Below are 19,705 nucleotides of genomic sequence, written 5' to 3'. Positions count from 1 at the left end.
ATCTTGGCCACGTTCTGTAATAATCTCCACCCGGCACAGCCTGAAGAGGACTGGCCACCCCTCAGAGCCTGGTTCCTCTCTAGGTTTCTTCCTAGGTTCCTGCCTTTCTAGGGAGTTTTTCCTAGCCACCGTGCTTCTACACCTGCATTGCTTGCTGTTTGGGGTTTTAGGCTGGGTTTCTGTACATCACTTTGTGACATCAGCTGATGTAAAAAGAAAAAAAAAAAAAGGGCTTCATAAATACATTTGATTGATTGATTGAGTCGATGACGTGGCGCGCAACCATTGGTTGATGTATGAAACGTTTGAGCTGGGGATTGCGACCTTATCCAACATAGAATGGCACAGATAACGGTCGTGTTTCCCCTGCGCAGATGCTGCATTCATCAACCAATGGTTGCGTGCCACGTTATCGACTGTGTCATCGACTGACAGTTTGCTATAACATGTGATGTGGTTAGCTGATGCGTAAAATACCTATCAAGGCTTTGTCAAATCTGGCATGCATCAGCAAGACCCGTGCAGAGGAACCTGCCCAAGATGTGCCAATTAAAGCCCAATCAGGGCCTTATCCAGCCCAGGTGTGCAGCCTGGTTGGTTGTTAAAAACTACCTCAGTTTCATCAATTGTAGCATAGCAGAGGAACATGCCCCTCTAACATACAGAGTTAAATTAGTTATTGGTGTGGGCTTTATGATGGCAACCATTCTCAGGGTAACGTTAAAGCTGCTGATGTTGTTCTTACTGGTGGTAAACTTCATCTCTCCTGCTTTTCCACATACTTACAGCACTGACCCATGGCAATGACAACTTCCAAGCCGAATGCCCCAAATTGGCATTCATCTGCCCTTTAAACAGCATCAAGGCCACCAACAATCCATTTCCAGACCAGATCCAGTGAAAACTGTTGCTGTGAAATGCTTTTCAGACTACATGGAGATAGTAGTGAATGCTGATTTGTTTAAAATTGGTACGCTTATCGACATGGCTGACCTGCGCCTTGGAGTTGAACAGTACCAAGCTCAAGAGTCCTGTAGGGCTACAGTTTCAGCAGCCGGAGATGAGTACAGAATATTTGCAGCACTATCGGACTGTGGAACCAAGCATATGGTAAGCACGGCAAAATTGTTTCAATAGTTGACTTCTCGGAATGACCTCTTAGTTTCTGCGTTGTGACTCCACAGCTGAACGAGAACTCCTTGATCTACACAAACCACCTCAGATATACACCCAGTAACACTCCAGGTGGGGTTATTAGAATGGATGGCGCTGTAATCCCAATTGAGTGTCACTATGAAAGGTGAGTTTAGGCTATACTGTTGTATTGTGATTTGGCCTACTGGTTTGTCTTAATTCTGTGCTTTTTGTTTCAGGAAGTACAGTTTGAACAGTGTCCCTCTCCAGTCGACCTGGATCCCCTTTACCGCCACAGTGTCTGCTGAGGACACCCTGCAGTTCTCCTTAATGCTCATGACAAGTGGGTGTATGTAAATCCTGGGCTGCATTGGGCAGAGCCACAACTGCCCCTCTGACATGCAGAATATAGAATCACTTCAGACCTCTTTTTTAATTGGTAACAATTCTATCAGGAATGTTCGATGCACTTTGCCTATTAAATATGGCCCTGTTAACAATCCCCTCAATTTTATTCATTTTAACCCCTTCATAGACGTTAACTACTTTTAGTGCTTATTGACGGTAGTATCTTCTGGCCGGGTTTGTTGTAAGTGTCCCGACACTTGTTCTTGTAAGATCCTATTGGTATGTTCTCTCTGCATGGTAGTTTGGGAACGCATGTTACATCTTCTGCCGTTGTAGGAAAGATGAATCCTTAAAAATGCTCAGTTCAATTGGGGAAACTGGGGCCCTGAATGTGAACTCGACGCTTGCTGTTGGAAACATAAGGAATGTGTTCATCAGTGAAATCATTTTCAAAAGGTTAAATTGCTCCACCTTCATATTACTACACTTTATATGGCTATATTTCCATGTTGCATCGCTTGTTTACGTAAAACGTACCTGTGCTAATTACCCATCTGCGTCTCCAAACACCTGTAAGCGGAAGATGGATGCCACAAACGTGTTACCACTGAAAAATACTGTTGGCTGCAACTTAACATTGCAGTTGTGAAATGATTTGGATGTGATACACCATGAGGTTTAAGTACATAGAATGTTAAGGCTGCCCGAGCCTATTTGCCTTAATGCATGTAAGGTCCTTGGACTACATGGAGTCAAGTTGGGCTCATTCAGTCCATTTTTGGGATTACCTTCTGGCACTTCCTGTCCAGGTAACTGGCTTTATGAGCGGGGTTCGGGAGTCTACTTCCTGGGTGATCCCATCAACGTGGAGGTGTCTGTCAGGCTCGTTCACCACACCAGGCTCAGGGTCTTTGTTAGCAGCTGCGCGGCAACACTGGACCCAGACTGGAACTCTGTCCCCAGATACGTCTTCATTGAAAATGATGGGTAAGGGGGGTAGTAACCTAAAGAGCCTACCTAGAATGATAGTTCTCCAGCTGTCCCTATGAAAATATTTCCCCTTAATGGTGGTTGGGGGCTTCTTTGTTTGGTACCAAGGAAGATGAACTAAACCCCAATATCTAGTTTTGTATTTATCTCCCCTCCAGGTGCTTGATGGATTCCCAGTTGCCTGGCTCCAACTCCAGGTTCATGCGTAGAACCCAGGACAACAAGCTCCGCTTCCACATTGATGCCTTTAGGTTCCACCAGGAGGACAGGGCGGAGGTGAGGGCAATGTTTTAAAAAAACAGATGTTTGAGAGAACATCATGGGTACTGTAGCTGGTACACGATGCTACAGTAATATAACTTACTGCCATTGTTGGCTACTGTGAATCTGCATTTTGCTCGTCCTGTTTTTCAGCTGTACATCACATGCCACCTTATGGCAGTCCCTGTCATGGACCATGCAGAGCCTAGCAACAAGGCATGCTCCTTCATCGATGGCAGGTATGAGGTCTGACTTTACTTAGCTACTGGGCTGTGACTTGTCCACTGGACTACTACAGTATTTGTTAAAATGGTGTGTTCTGGGTACATGACTAAATCTTCTTGCAGGTGGAAGTCTGCCGACGAGAATGATTTGCTATGTGGCCGTTGTCCAAGTCTGAATAGCCAGAAGGTGGTCGCTCCAGCACGCCGTCCCCTCAGTGAAAGATTAGGCAGTAGCCCACCAGAACCTCGTGGCTACCACAGCAAACACCCAGCCTCTGGTGACCACTGGAGGAGTGGGATGAAGACCTATAAAGGTATATTTGGCATCTTAATCCCCGTTTCTTGCTGCCTCATAATGGGGTTTGAGGGGAGGGACCTTCTGCTCCAATAGGGTTGATGAGATGCTAGTAATTTAGGAGACTGAGTGTCTTGACTGCAAATGTGTTGGTGAGAGGTTTGACTGTCATTTTAGTGTGGGAACAGCATGCTACTTTGGGCCCAGTGATTGTCTTCCCAACCAAACAGAAGGGTTCACTTCTATCACCACGGACAAAAGAAGTTGTCCATCCACATGGCTTCCCCTCTGCTACAGACAACGCAAGGCCTGCATCACCTAGCAGTCGTTGGAAGAGTGGAATGGACTTCAAGAGAGGTACTTTGACTTTTTGCAATGGTAGGATCTTATTCCTTATGTTGTGCACTACCTACAGCCATAGTTTTGAAAACCTGCCCCTGGGTAACAGTAACTAAGGTCTGGTTTAATTGACTGACTCTTTTGGAAGCGAATTTCAGATGGGTAACTCACAACAAGGCAAACATCCCAATTATGCAGGGAGTACCTTTTGTAGTGGTTTTAGTGAAGGTAGTTGATACAAACTAGCTACTCGTAGTAATTAAAAATAACATTTGATCGCTCATCTTGTTAGCTATTTTGTATTTTATTAAAGGGAAGGCAGTGACTTCCTCTATGCTAAACTGACGTATTATGTACAGACATGTTAAGCCAATAGAAGGCAACCGCGATGTCTAGCCTATTGCCCAGACCATGAGGTGCTGGTCAAAAGTAGTGCACTCTAAAGGGAATAGGGTGCCATTTCAATGTCTTCATTTGTATATAGGCTAGCTACAGTAGCTGTTAATTGTACTTTTTTAATTCTAGGACCTTATTTCGGCCAGTTGCAAAATGCGGGTGGTCATGGACCCAATAAACATGGTTTTGTTAGCTCTGCAACGTATGACGGCATCAGGCAGAAATAACTGATTGAGCAAAGAGGTAATTACATTTCTTAACTGGTTTGCATGTATGATAATTGCATATAGGGTCTCTGCTAAATAGTCTGTTCTCAGAGCTGGAGCCCACCCCAGACCCTCAGTTGAATCCTACCCCTGAGCCCATTGGAGCAAAGATGACCAGAGATTACTCATGGTAAGGGTATGCATGGGATCATGGTACTGTCATTTAGAGGGAAGGATCCTGCTCCTGACACTTTGGGAAGCAGGTTAGTGTTTATTGGGATGACTCAGCTCTGCAGTGGTCACTAGCAGGCACAGCCATAATCATTAAATATGCATTTTAAACTTAACATTATCCACACTGCTAACCCTAATGCCTAACCTTAGGACACAAGCTTCATTCATTTTAACAATAGACCATTTACTTTGTAGCTGGCACATCTAGCAGATATTGCTCAGGTCTGCTTCCAGGACAAGACTCATCCCAATAAATGTCAACCTGCACATAGCAATTCCCAGTATTACTTGTGCATATCGACCTCGGGACTTCATCTGCGCTTTTGTGGTTTCAAAAAGCACTTATGACATGTTCCCAGTCCGCTAACACTTATTTTTATAGAACTGGAAGTTGACGTTGCTGTGGTGACCACATTTGGTCTAGCAGCACTCCAACTCACTGAGGGATGTCCTGAAGTCCCAGCACAAGGTTGAGCCTACAACTACCAAATGACCTCTGCACTTTCCTCACATCTGTTCCTGATGAGGTCAACAATGCTGAGAACTCAACCTGTGATACCAAACACCAAGGGGACACTCAAAGGAACAAGATCAACCCAAGTGGTGACTGTCAACATCACAAAAATAAATTGAAGCTACTTTGACTGATTTGTTTTTTCTGTCTTTACCTTATCCACTACATCTAGAGTAATATGAAGTCTTGCCTTCATTTGTTAAAGTGAATGTCAGCTATAGGCTCCTCTGTTGCTGAAGGAATTTCTAGTGTGGTGATTGAATGTAATACGGTCAACGTTATGTACAGGTAACTATTTTTTTTATATAAGTGAGCTCAGCTTCAGTGGTAGTCATGGCTGCATCTGAAGAGTTGCCCTATCTCCAGTCCTGGGTTAATATGAATCTGGTTCACAGGTCCCTGATCAATTCCTAGGGGATTTGGGCTTACATTGTGAACGCCAGCACTAGAGGGTCTTATGAACCAGCAATCAACACAGACCCCTTTATTTTTAACTCATTAACCAGACTGTTTTTGAACAGAAGTTAGCTGGGCTAAATGGCCAGTTCCTGGATAGACTTACATTGCTGCGGGAGGTTAGCAACCAACTACATAATTGTGTCATCTGTGCATGACAGTGTTGGAAGAGAATCAAATATCCCAGTAAAGTAATGACCTCTCCCAACTAGTGCCTTATACTATATAAACATTCTAGAGGCCACTCATTTGAGCTATTAGTGTCCCCTTGCTCTCTGCTACATCGCATCTTAAACCTAAATGATATACCATTGAGTAACTTAGATTCCTCAAAAGCTTAGTAAAACTGTGGTACCCAATCAGAACCCCCAGAAATGAGCTTGTCACTCATTTGTAAAAGTAAAACACTGTCTAGCCTCGCCAGTCATCTTGATATGGCCATCCCTGTATCAATAGCGGTTACATTTTCCAAGTCCCATCCCTCAGGTGTTTACTAAATCAGTGATGGGGGTGTTGCTGCTGTTCGAAACTGCAGATTGCCCTCTTAAGGTTGGCCGGGCTCTGACTGTCACCTCATTGCTGGTCCTTCCCCTGCCCTTCAGCCAGCTGAACAAAGGAGACACTAATTTGGGTGATTAGTCGGCCGGTCTGGTCAGGCAGAACACCTCCCTCACACACTGCCCGTCATACTGAACTCACCTCCTGCCCAGTCAACACACACACAGAAGTCACCTTGTCTTTAGTCTTATCGGTTTGACTGAGTGTTCCAGCGCCTCCACTCATTACCAGGATGCTCCTAATATGGTCGTACCCTTTCCTTTAGCTTCCTAATGACACCCAGCCACTGGTACAGCTCTAGCCACAGTCACAATTACTCCAAGGTCTCATAGAGGGGACTCAAGGATAGTTTGTGCTTAAGTCACACTGTGGCTCTTGGGTTTTCTATCCAGCAAATGGGAGTTTATTATTGGGTTATGTTTCTATTGGATAAAAGGACTGAGGATCCTATGGCTCAGTTGATTTGAGAATGGTACTTCAAAAACAGTTTCTTGACTCCCCCATGGGCTACATAGACAGAATATGCAGTATGTGTAAACTGCATCCCCGTAGTCTGCTATATACGACCATATTAACTGATCATTAGACTAGTGTACATAGCTGATCCCCATTGTACCGCTGTATCATTACAGCGAGCAACTCCACGTGTTGGGTTGTCTCTACGATATGCTGAACACTGTATACCGTACAGTCTGTTATCTGCGGATCTCTGTTAAACGGCTACATGATCAAAGTACAATCTAGTTACTGCTGTATCGGTATGGCGTTTCTAAAGAGCTCCTCGTTACGTAATAGCCAACAGAACGATGGCATTTACAGCATTCTAAAGGTCAAACTCCACATCGCTGTCATCAGTACATGAGACTTTTAGGCTGTACTCCAAATGACATCCTATTCCTTATTTAGTGTGCTGCTCTTGACCAGGGTCCATAGGGCTTTTGGGATGTAGCCTTAGTCTCCTTTCTGAGGAGCGAGAACAAGATCAACCCGTCTTCTAATCGGAATTAGTTATCTTCTTTTCAACTAAATGGCTTTGCAATGGATCAATTGCCATCCTCTCTTTCAACGGTAAACGGGTGTCCTTTGGGAGAGGATAATGAGAACTGAATACTACACTTGCAGGTTTATCAAATGTCTGTATGACAATGAGAGGATGGAGAGCGATGGTTTTAAAGGAAGAGGAAAAAGGACATATTTTTAAAGGTCATTTCAGGCCCTGTGTGCAATGGACAAAGACTTCCTGATGATCGTCATCTTTCCACGTGCAAGGGTGCAGTGTCACGGTGACGCGAGCATGACTAATGGCCCCACAACTTTTGAAGAAGACGGGATTTCATCTAAACCCCTAAAATGCCTGGGAGGTCAGAGAGTACATTTTACATATCCAAAAATAACAACAATCAATTCTGTCTTATCACACAAATTCTTTCTTGGTAGTGAACATGAGGTCTGGCGCAGTCTTAAAGTATTCCACTGCTGTACTACAGTCAAGCTGAGTCTGCAAATGACATATGACAGGAACTATTTGGGGCCCATTTTCTCACACACAACTGCTGTGAATGTTGTGAATTAGATTAAGCTGAGGAATATTGAATGGCTGCCGAGCACTTCTTCCTCTGTCTGCCAACTCCGCAGCTTTCATTGATAATGCAATTTCATTTGTCATCACTGCTGTTGTTGCTTAGCGGAGGAAAAACCATGCTGATATGACATATTTAATTCAACTGCTCTGACTAGCTAAGTGGAGGTGTGTGTGTGTATGTGTGTGTGTGTGTGTGTGCGTGCGTGCGTGCGTGCGTGCGTGCGTCTGTACAAGCACCCTAGCGTGTTTGCATTTGTGAGTGCACCCCCAGTACCCGCAACCTGAATCTACCTCTTTCAGGCAGCCCATGAAGTTGTTGCTGACGGGAGAACCAGGTAGATCAGCCGTACTAGGACTCCCACCCACGTAGAAGAAGTCATCAGACCCCAGCATGGTGTAGTCTTCCTGGGTATACCCTGTCGTGGTGAGGATCCCATCCACGGAGATAGTCACCTGTTAGGGGTAACACATACCAAAGCCAAACCATTACACTCTGAGGTAAAACGCTCTGTTCAATAGGATTCATACACCTCTCTTCTTGGTCTGCTATGACTTGGTGTCTACAGATATCTGTTGCTTCTTACATTCAGTTAGGAATTCACTTGAGATCATCTGGGCTATTGGCTAGTAGTGTTGGTGCCTTGGAGCGATAGATGGGATTAGACTGCGTTTTGGGATCTTTTAATGGCTTTAGTCATAGGGGAGGGTTCACAGGACAGGTAAAGAACATATGTCAGAGCAGAGGCATATTTTCTTTATCTTTGATGGGTTAAGAGAATGGATTCTCGTTCGGTTTGGATAGTTCAGGTTGGGGGAGGGTTAGTAAAAATGGACAAATTGCCAAGGACAACTTGCTTGTACTTGTCTTACGTTTCAGGGTTCAATTTGTAACTATACACAGTCACTAACACACACATACTCTCTGTGTCACAAACACTCACTCACTCTTATACACACACATGCATTATATAGGGAGGATTATCACACGACTTCACGAATGTGCAAACCAAAGTTAACAAAAACACAAAGTAATTTGGACATGTAAGGGGTATAAATTATTTGATGATGTCATACAAAGCATGATCAAGCCAATCGGGATACAGGGCTCATGCATCAATCAAGTCAAGGGGATTGGGAGGGACTAAAGTTATCCACAACACATAGACACCACTGTCACCAGCATGCTACAAACACAACACACAGGGACGGGATGGGGGGATAGGACAGTGATAGTGAATGATAGGGGGAAAGTGAGTGAACATGTTAAAGTGTTAGTGGTTATGGGTGAGAGGGTAAAGGTCATATGATGTCACCGGTCAGGAGGTGAAAGGGCATTGATGAGTGGTGGTGGGCATGCCATGTGCCAGACTGAGTGTGTTGGAAACAACTGTCAGAGCTCCAGCAAAGAAAGGGTCGCCATTTTGTCTCTGGGACGCCATTTTGCCTCTGGGACGCCATTTTGTCTCTGGGATGCCATTTTGTCTCTGTTTGGTGTTTTACAGTCTGGACTGTAGTTTGGCTGCTGCTGGTTGAAGAAGAAGTCACTCTTCTTGTTTGGTTCGTGGCAGAGCTTCTGTCAGTTCTTGGCGACAGTACTCACCAAAAATGTGGAGGTTTTTATTTGGTGGAAAAACATTTTTTATGTATCCCTGACAAAAGATCAAAAGTCAGATCTGGTGTTTCTTTTGAGACTCGTAGAACATCTGCGAACTTCGTAGCGATGAGGAATAAAAAACATACAAATAATAAAGTAAAAGCCGGAGTGAAAAAAGAGGAGAGGGGGAGGGAGGGAGTGTGGGGGAGGGAGGGGGTGTGGGGAAGGGAGGGGGTGTGGGGGAGGGAGGTTGGGAGGCCAAGGACGGGAAGGATATTGAGAAGTGAAGAAAGCTGTTGGTAATACAAACCCATTTCCTCATTTTTTGATAAGAAGTGTCTAGGATGAGACTCAAAGTATAAAAAGAAAAAGAAGAGGGGGGGGGGGAGGGGGGACACACGGCAAATCCAAAAAAAGACAATTAGAATGATATCTACCAGACAATGTAGTTTGTTTACCATAGCGTGTCCCATGCCTGATTGCTTTCCGGAAAAGGGGGAAGAAAGGAAATCAAAAGAATAGTGAACAAAACGGTTGTTAATAAGGAATGGGAAAACAAAATAAAAACCAATGATGTAGGATGATAGTTAGTACATTAGTTAGTTGTTAGTTAGATAACGGTTAGTTAGTAAGTAAATAAAATGACTTAGTATTTCATGAATGGTAAGTGTTAGTCTAACAAAGTTTGTCTTCCCAAAGAGAGGGAGAAAAGGGAAAGAAAGATTGACAGAGAGGAAGTAGAGACAGGTAGAGAGGAGGAAAAGAGGACCCTAGCTCAGCCTCTGGTCTCACTGGTAGCTAGTGGGCTACATCCTTTAAAAACCTGGTACCTGTTAATGGCAGGAAATGAACACTTTACTTACTTGTCCATCTCTCTTCACCTCCATGCAAGGCTCCATTCTACTGGCTGAGGAAACTCCCTGCTCACTCCCTCTCCACACCACAAACAGTTCTCAGCTACTGTTTCTCGAACAGTGCTTTCACTCTTACAGTACAAGTATACACTGAGTGTACAAAACATTAAGAACACCTTCCTAATATTGAGTTGCACCCCCCTTTGCCCTCAGAACAGACTCAATTTGTCGTGGCATGGACTCTACAAAGGGTTGAAAGCGTTCCACGGGGAAGCTGGCCCATGTCGACTCCAATGCTTCCCACAGTTGTGTCAAGTTGGCTGGATGTCCTTTGGTTGGTGGACCATTCCTGATACAGACAGGTGCCTGGCATCTACTACCATACCTTGTTCAAAGTCACTTATATGGGGCAGCAGGATAGCCTAGTGGTTAGAGTGTTGGACTAGTAACCGGAAGGTTGCAAGTTCAAATCCCCGAGCAAATCTGTCGTTCTACCCACTGTTCCTAGGCCGTCATTGAAAATAAGAATTTGTTCTTAACTGACTTGCCTAGTTAAATAAAGGTAAAAATATAATATTCACCCTGTGAATGTCAACACATACACAATCCATGTCTCAAGGCTTAAAAATCCTTCTTTAACCGGTCTCCTCCTACACTAATTGGAGTGGATTTAACAAGTGACATCAATAGCTTTCACCTGGATTCACCTTGTCAGTCTATGTCATCTAAAGGTGTTCCTCATGTTTTGTACACTCAATGTATATTCCTGTAGTATATATTTAATACAGCCCTACTTTTTAAAGTTGAGTTGTACTTACTTCTTGTCCACCTCTCTTCACGGCTCCATTCAAGGCTCCATTCAACAGGCTGGAGTCCCAACTCCCTCTCCCTCTCCCTCTCCCAATCCACAAACAGCTACCGATTCTCTCACTGTTTCTGCTCTAGTGTGTACAGTTACCAGTACATACCCAGTGTAAGAACAATACATTCCCTGCTTCTTAAAGCTTAGTTAAGTAGTAATACTTGTATTAAGGTACAGTATCTGATACCAGTATTAGTGTACCCCCCTTATGAACATGGGTATTGTAAACAAGATAAGCTGAGGAGCAACATGACAAATTGACAATAGAGATCCCATCAGTGGCCATGTGAACATATATTTATGCTATTTGAAGAAGATGCTCCACTGATCTGAAACCTATTTCCAATTTGACATCTGTAGGCTAATGTCAGTCACACGAAGTCCCTGCGTTCGTACTGAGTCGGATGTCTTCCACTCTGCCTCGTAGTTTCTGTATTTTTACAGAGGAGTAGAATATCCGACAGAGTGGTTTGTAAAGGAAAGACAGTTTCTGAAGGCAACGAGATAGGGACCCAGCCTCTGATTGAAGGGTCCGCTTAGTGGAGAATAAAAGCAGAGAAGTATCAGATAAAGTTCCAATGAAGGAAATAGGGAAGTCTTCAAGTTTGTACATGAAGATAAGGCAGTGACAGAAACACAGAGCCACAGTGTCCGCTCAACCGCTAAGCTATCAATCACGATGTCACCTGGGCTTCTTTCATTCACATAGTCACATAGTCACTGGCTGCTAGGAAGGCAAATAGAGGGGAAACACAATCTAACTGTACTGATGATAACTCAATACTGCACTAAGTCAGAATGTCTCTCTCGTAATATGTATCAACACAACATTGTTGACAACTATCTGAATTTGATTATTAGGGCACTTGGAAAAGGTGCTATAAAGATAAATAAACCTCATTCAATTCAAACAGAGGAAAAACACTAATCCTCCAACGTCTAACCTAAACGATTACTCAATATTTCAAATTCATAATAGAAGTGTGATTACCGATGCAAGATCCGTAACGACTATCAACTATGTTCAGCACTTGGAGTACTTGGATAAGCATTCATGCACAAATAAAGCCAAGACACTGCTACCATTCAATTGATCTATTGCTACTGATCATTATCAGTCTTGAACCTACGTCACCTCGGTCTCCATGGTTACCTGTCTGAGGTTGCGTGTGACCTTGATGTCGTGCCAGCCGTTGTCGTTGAACTTCCCGTTGACGGGCTCCACGATGGCCTCGAAGGCGCCCGAGCCCAGGTTGATGACCAGGCTCACCGCTCCGTCCTTTAGGGCCAGGTTGACGTAGTCAGCCGACTTCCCCGTGTGGAGTAAGAGACCGTTCCTCTGCCACGTCTTGAAGGACAATGTGATCTCATCGCTGGAGGACTGGATGGGGTTCTGGGACAGGTCGTAGCAGAAGTACTCCGAACCACGGAACGTCGCCACGTTCTCTTCCCTCGCTGGAGGTAGAAAAGAAACAGGATGGAAGTTTGTTTTGCATGTTAAGCTCTTATCCAAAACGTCGAGAAGTGTAGAGTCTACGTCGTTAACAGGGAAACATGTACCGTATGTCCCGGGTGGGAATCAAACGCACAACCCACAAGGAGACTATTGATGGACTCCATCCACATATCAGTGACACAAACAGGAAGCCCACTGTATAATCTATAATATTTGACCGTTAAAACATAACTATGATCCCTTCCTACACTGTAAGTATTGAATCATGTAAGAGGAGAAAAATAAATCATGACTTAATGACCAAGAAAAACACGAGAAGTAGGCTATGACATCACCTCCCATGAGAAGACAGGACAGATCAATCTAATCCAGTCGCCACGGTAATATATCTATGAGTCACCATATCAGCTATCCCATAATGTTCTCCTCACACTGGAACGCACGCATCATAAAAACCCAATACATGTGTCCCTCAGTCGAGGTCTCCATGCTAGCAGACTGCTTATGAGATCACAATGGTAACTGGCTACCTGCTAATGGTAGACATAAATCACGGCAGTCATATATCTGTTATATGGTTTAGAATCATTCCACTGAAAGGAAGTATCTTCCTGTATGGGGCTTGTTGCAACACATATGGGGTAATTTGAGACAGGTAAAGAAGCAGAGAGGTGCAGAGAGGGAAGGATGGAGACGGAGAGGGAGAGAAGGACAGGAAGAGAGAGAGGAGTCTCTCTGTATACAGTGCATTCGGAAAGTATTCAGACTCCTTGACCTTTTCCACATTTTGTTACGTTACAGCCTTATTCTAAAATATATGCAATTGTTGTTTTCCCTCAGCAATCTACACACAATACCCCATAATGACAAAGCGAAAACAGGTTTTTTGAATTTTTTGCAAATACCTCATTTACACAAGTATTCAGACCCTTTGCTATGCGACTCCAAATTGAGCTCAAGTGAATCCTGTTCCAATTGATCATAACTTGATTGGAGTCCACCTGTGGTAAATTCAATTGATTGGACATGATTTGGAAAGGCAAACACCTGTATATATAAGGTCCCACAGTTGACAGTGCATGTCAGAGCAAAAACCAAGCCATGAGGTCAAGGGAATTGTCCGTAGAGCTCCGAGACGGGATTGTGTCAAGGCACAGATCTGGGGAAGGACACCAAAACATTTCTGCTGCATTGAAGGTATTGGTCAGGGAGGTAACCAAGAACCTAATTGTCACTGTGACAGAGCTCCAGCATATGTCTGTGGGGATAGGAGAAACTTCCAGAAGGACAACCATCTCTGCAGCACTCCACCAATCAGGCCTTTATGGAACAGTGGTCAGATGGAAGCCACTCCTCAGTAAAAGGCACATGACAGCCCGCTTGGAGTTTGCCAAAAGGCACCTAAAGGACTCTCAGACCATGAGAAACAAGATTATCGGGTCTAATGAAACCAAGATTGAACTATTTGTTCTGAATGCCAAGTGTCACGTCTGGACGAAACCTAACACCATCCCTACGGTGAAGCATGGTGTTGGCAGCATCATGCTGTGGGGATGTTTTTCAGTGGCAGGGACTGGGAGACTAGTTAGGATCAAGGGAAAGATGAACGGAGCAAAGTACAGAGAGATCCTTGATGAAAACCTGCTCCAGAGCGCTCAGGACCTCACACTGAGACAAAGGTTCACCATTCAACAGGACAGCGATCCTAGGCACACAGTCAAGACAATGCAGGAGTGGCTTCGTGACGAGTCTCTGAATGTCCTTGAGTGGCCCAGCCAGAGCCTGGACTTGAACCTGATCGAACATCTCTGGAGAAACCTGAAAATATCTGTGCAGCAATGCTCCCCATCCAACCTGACAGCTTGAGAGGATCTGCAGAGAAGAATGGGAGAAACTCCCCAATTCAGGTGTTCCAAGCTGATAGCGTCACACTCAAGAAGACTCAAGGCTTTAATTGCTGCCAAAAGTGCTTCAACAAAGTACTGAGTAAAGGGTCTGAATACTTATGTAGATGTGATATTTCTTTTTTTGTTATATATACATTTGCAAAAATGTCAAACACTTTTTTTGATTTGTCATTATGGGGCATTGTGTGTAGATTGAGGGGAAAAACGATGTAATCCATTTTAGAATCAGGCTGTGACGTAACAAAATGTGGAAAAAGTCAAGGGGTCTGAATACTTTCCGAATGCACTGTAAATACAAGTAGTACTAGTTGCGTAATACATTACAACATTTTAGCTGTTTCTGACTTTAATTGCAGTTCACATTGTCATTAAGCCAATCACAAGTTCCTGGTCTGAGGGCAGGAGAGGCGATGAAACACAGATAGAAGGAAAGAGAGACTGCTGCGAGGTTAGGGTTTGTTTTTTGGCCGGACTACATGTAAACACAAGACAGCGTATTGTGGAGCCTGGAGGGAGAGAGAAAGAGAGCGAGAGAGACAGAACGAGGAAGAAAGGCAGAGGGAAATGACAGAACGAGAGAGAGAGAGAAAGAGAGAGAGCATGAGGGAGAAAAAGAGAGAAACGAAGAGAGAGGCAGTTGTTTGGGATGATTCAGGTCAGAGAGTAATTTCCCCCTTGGCGTAAAACACTGGGCACAGCACAGAGACAGAACCATAGACAAGATGAGAGGCTGGAGGACAACACAACTCTTCCTTCCTCTCCTCTGAAAGCCTTTTTCAATGTACTGGTTGGTCAGAATGAACACGCACGGACGCACGTTATTCCCAGTGAGACAGAGTACTGCAGATTACGTTTAGTCTAAATCAAAACCTAATCTCTCCCTCTGTTCACTTCACTGATTTACTGGTGCTTTTTCATTTGACAGATTGTTCCCACATTCATCATTGGAAGAACCGTCAGATAAGACACTGTACAGACAAACAATAGCGCATCATCAAAGATAGAAATAATACACTGAAATAATACACTGAAATAAGTGGGTCAATCCATCCAAAATAGCTTGCGGGAAGGAAGATCTACTCTGTCGTCTGTAGAGAACTGTGTACGCAGTACATATACTAACTCATTCAGAATATTAACACATTTCCAGAGGGTGTATTGTACACCTTCAGTGGATGAATGTCACTCGGCATTATCTATAAATAAATGAAACACTTTTTAGCAATGATTTATGAACATGTTATCCCTGTGTGTACTTAGAGTGCTTCATATCTATCTGGGGTTCCTTTCAGCTTTAAACTCAAACCTTAGACAATGACGGCATACTACAGTATAGTCCTTACTACCACAGCCATGGGTAAATATAGCTTTCTTTCAGTCGATTACTTGGCGTCACCATAAGGGAACCATAATATAATATACCACAATATGCCTCCAAAGCGTGTAACCTAGTTCCCTTATGGTGATGCCTTGTTCCCTCCTTCACAGAACCAAGTCACCTGGACATTCACCAACTTGAGAAACCAAAAACGGATATTTCTCTGTTTCTTTCCAATCTACTCATGGCAACTCAGGAAGTGACACACAGTCTGAATTCCAAATAGCACTGTATTCCCTACATAGTGCACTACATTTGAGCAGGGCTCTGGTCATAAGTAGAGCACTATAAAGGGAACAGGAAGTGACACGTAGTCTGTGTTCCAAATAGCACTGTATTCCCTATATAGTGCACTACATTTGAGCAGGGCTCTGGTCATAAGTAGAGCACTATAAAGGGAACAGGAAGTGACACGTAGTCTGTGTTCCAAATAACACTGTATTCCCTATATAGTGCACTACATTTGAGCAGGGCTCTGGTCATAAGTAGGGCACTATAAAGGGAACAGGGTTCCATTTGGGACACAGACACAGTCTAACTACCAGAAACCTTATGTAAGCAGTAGTGGTACCAGTATGAGAAATATAAACCTTGCTACTTTATTCAGCTGTAGACTACACTGGTGTTTTCCCAGATAACACCCCTGACATCTAATCCTGTCTGATCTCACCTGACCCCCAGGTGCAAGGGGTCATCACCATAGCAACCCTAGACCCCACCCAAACATTCTAATCAGGTGACGGGTGCCTTGCCTTGGTATCACCACTCAGGATAGGATGTCTGCTGACATTGGGTAACTTACAATTAGCTTAACGTATGTCTGTAGCCAGTGGGATTTTGGTCATCTAGGCTACTAATATTAGCTACTTGTACATCAGCATTGTAAGGAGCTTGATTTATTCACACTGTAGGCTACTCACTATGTCTGCATGTGGCCTAGCGTCATTACACACAGTACAACTATGATGTTACTAGGAGAGGGCAATGTACGCTACAATACCAACATTAGAATAGATCATTACTGTCAACAATTACAAATCCTTCTTAAATCTTTTAATTTAAAAAAAATCTCACTTTGGCGCATGTCATCAACATCACCTACAAGGCATGAATGTAGAGCGTTTCAGGAAATCCCAGTAGGAAATGTATTGAACGGTCAGACTTGGTCTTGGTCTATGGAATATAGAATAGTATTGATCTCTGCACTTCGGGTCATTTTGTCTATTTTCAAATCGTCATTAATATTCCATCTCCGTATGGCTGCAAGCCGGGGGGAGGTGTGTGTCTGTGTGTGTGTGTGTTAATGATTTATGCTTGATCCGACAATGCGGTGCGGAGGCTCCGTACAGAAGATGTGACGCAATTGCTCTGCGCCTCCCAAATGTTGTAACAATATCTCAGAAGAGGTAAAGTCTTGTCTTTTTCTTTAGCCAGTTGCTCGTAATTAGCAGGCTGGCTATAGAGATTAGCTCTGAATCACTACGAGTGATACATTTTACATTACATGTACATTTGAGTCATTTAGCAGATTTTCAAGAGTGACTTACAGGAGCAATTAGGGCTAAGTGCCTAGCTCAAGGGCACATCGGCAGATGCTTCACCTAGTTGGCTCAGGGATTTAAACCATTGACCTTTCGGTTACTGACCCAAGACCCTTAACCTGCTAGGACACACTTTGCTCTGCTCTGCTCACCGAAGCTCAAGAAGTATGTCTGTTCTGACTTCCGCGGAGGCTGCATCACTGTAGATGCTGCATGGCCACTGCAGAGGCTGGATTGACCATAAATTGGCTTGTGTGTGAGGGGTTTTCAACATCCAGTGGAACTAATTAGCTCCTTCAATTCCATGCCCCCCCCTTCTCCTCTCTCCAGTCCTCCTTCCCCCTCTGCCGGTACCCATCCCCTCTTCTAGCTGCTTCATTTCAATGTCCCTGCCTCCTCCATTCTCCCCCCTCTCCCACCATCCTCCTACCCCAGATGCACCACCAAACAGTCTGAACCCGGCCACCAGTCTAACCCGGAGGACCTTCCCACGGGGAATGCTTTGACCCCGCTGAGACACCATTTGTGACCTTTTAAAAAGCAGGGCCATGGTATTAAACCTCCATCATCATCAGAGACTGTGTGTGTGTGTGTGTGTGTGTGTGTGTGTGTGTGTGTGTGTGTGTGTGTGTGTGAGAGAGAGAGAGAGATAGGTAGGTAGGGGGAGGGAGAGAGCGAGAGAGACAGATAGAACGACAGAGAAAGAAGCAGAGGGTTAGAAAGAGAGAACGAGAGAGAGAGAGAGAGAGAGAAAGAGAGGAGGGGAGAGGCTGAATCTGTCAAGCTAAATAAGCTCAGCCAGCACCCAACTAGATGAGTTCAGTCAGTTCAGCTTAGTGATGAGGCTGTATGTAGTGTGTTTGGTAAAGCCTGATGTCTCCACCAGCTGTAGTGGTGCCAAATATGTTTGTTTCACTGCACTGGGGATCCCGGGTTTGTTAGCGATGTGTTAGAGGCTATCTCTTTCTGCAGCCAACATACGCACGCACGTACGAACACACAAACGAGCTGGCAGAAAATGTAAGTTCCAAAGTATAGTGCTAAATTCGGTTGTTAGACAATAATGAGGAGCCCAGGAGAAGAATGGAAGATGGCCGGAGGACTGCTATCTTCCCACACAGTGGCAATAGGATCTGGCTCCTACAGATACCTTCTCACGCCACAGATGCTGTGAGATGTGCGAGCTCAGACAGGATGTCGAATCGTGCCAGAGAGGAGGGTTCGTTACCGCCACCAATAGCACGGGTGGTGAAATTACATTTAGAGTTAAAAGCTAGGTAATAGCGAGTGTGTACGAGCTAGCTAGTGTGTAATAGGGAAAAGGCAATAAGGACACGCCTGATGCCCAAACCGATATTTAATTTCAGATCATTTAGGGCTAGGTTATGGTAAGAGTCCGTTTTATGTTTTGGTAGTCGGTTTAAGCGTCGGCTATGTCCTTATAGCCTCTCCCTTGTACTAGCTAACTGCACAAGCAACAGTGGTTAACATAACGCCCCGGACCAGAGCTAGTGCGCCAACTTGTATGTGCGTAGCACACTGATGCCCTGGAACAAAGCTACTGACTCACGCAACACACGAGACCAACACATGTCTACAGGCTGAGCACATCCCATTTCAGATGCAAAGACACAGTCTGAGATGCACACGCAAACGCTTCGAAGTGCTCTACTTCCTCTCTCCCAATCTTTCTCTCTCGCTATGGCTCTTCACATAACTTCCCGGGGAGAGGAGAGGAGAGAAGGGGAGAGACGCGCAGTATTAGTCTGGTGGTGAAGAGCTGTGAGGAGGATTCACTCTGCTCTGCTCCCTCTGGTCTCTCTGACTCTTTCATCTCAGGCCTTACTTAAAGCCTTACTTCACTAGATAACACCTAGCTGACTGTCTGGGCGAAGACACACACGCACGTAAATGCACACACACACACGTAAAAACACTGTTGAAACATCAGTTTGATGTTACTTTAACATAATCGTCCGTATTCAGCGTTCTGATTGGCTATCAGTATGATGTCAATTCTGAGACTTAACGCTGTCATGATGTCGCTCAGCGGGAGGTATCAGGAGCTCAGTAGGCCTCCCTATTGGCTGGTGGCACTCTCAGTAAGACTCTCTATTGGCTGGTGGCTCTGGAGGCTTTGTGGGGTGAGCAATAAGACTTTACAGTGATGCAAGGGGTAAAGAGGAGGGGATGGCAGGTATGGAAGGAGGGAGGGAGGGGCAGATGTTTGGGGGATGGGGAGGCATGAGGTTCAATCCCATCAAGTGAGGCAATGGTGCGGAGCGCATGCTGGAGCAGAGGCTTGAGGGAGAGAAAACGAGAGGGGGGGGGGGGGGAGATAGAAGATAGAGAAAGAGGCTGATTTCCTAATGGCTACTTATGCAGGGCCATTAGCAATGATGGTGGAGGCCAATGTTATTAAGCTGGAGGGGTTGAATGAAGGATGAGGGAAAGATGGAGGAAGGATCAGGACACCTCTCGGTCACCTTTTACACATTCGTCAAATAATACAAAGGGCTAGAGGCACTGGCAGGGATAGAGGGATGAAAGAGGAGTGATATAGGTGTGGTATAGAA

At 44.6% G+C, this 19,705-nt stretch overlaps 2 protein-coding genes across 31 annotated transcripts in view; one reads left to right on the top strand and one right to left on the bottom strand.

The window, feature by feature from the left end:
• LOC110529758 (neurexin-3b) overlaps nt 1-19,705 on the bottom strand; it is a 465,957-nt gene that overhangs the window by 331,734 nt on the left and 114,518 nt on the right. For 25 of the 30 annotated variants that reach the window (XR_016497721.1, XR_016497720.1, XR_016497723.1 and 22 more), the window contains exons 5-7: nt 12,001-12,302; nt 9,590-9,613; nt 7,829-7,990 (exon numbers count right to left, since the gene is read on the bottom strand). Coding sequence is in view for 21 of the 30 variants with exons in the window: in XM_090243118.1 (XP_090099244.1) it covers nt 7,829-7,990; nt 9,590-9,613; nt 12,001-12,302 (488 nt within the window). In the remaining 9 variants the exon portion in view is untranslated. The remainder of the gene's footprint in view (nt 1-7,828; nt 7,991-9,589; nt 9,614-12,000; nt 12,303-19,705) is intronic. The other 5 variants (XR_016497724.1, XR_016497727.1, XM_090243127.1 and 2 more) reach the window with 1 other exon arrangement.
• LOC110529760 (zona pellucida sperm-binding protein 3) lies at nt 719-5,071 on the top strand. Its single transcript, XM_021612264.3, has 11 exons — nt 719-1,110; nt 1,185-1,300; nt 1,374-1,483; nt 2,292-2,469; nt 2,631-2,748; nt 2,887-2,972; nt 3,081-3,271; nt 3,430-3,609; nt 4,117-4,230; nt 4,305-4,383; nt 4,810-5,071. The coding sequence occupies exons 1-9, from the start codon at nt 823-825 to the stop codon at nt 4,212-4,214; spliced, it is 1,365 nt and encodes a 454-aa protein (XP_021467939.3). The 5' UTR covers nt 719-822; the 3' UTR covers nt 4,215-4,230; nt 4,305-4,383; nt 4,810-5,071.

Source organism: Oncorhynchus mykiss, chromosome 8, assembly GCF_057628025.1.
Source record: "Oncorhynchus mykiss isolate SJ-2025 chromosome 8, ASM5762802v1, whole genome shotgun sequence".
Taxonomy (NCBI): domain Eukaryota; kingdom Metazoa; phylum Chordata; class Actinopteri; order Salmoniformes; family Salmonidae; genus Oncorhynchus; species Oncorhynchus mykiss.
The sequence above is the reverse complement of the archived record's forward strand: the minus strand, read 5'-3'. Positions and strand labels throughout refer to the sequence as shown.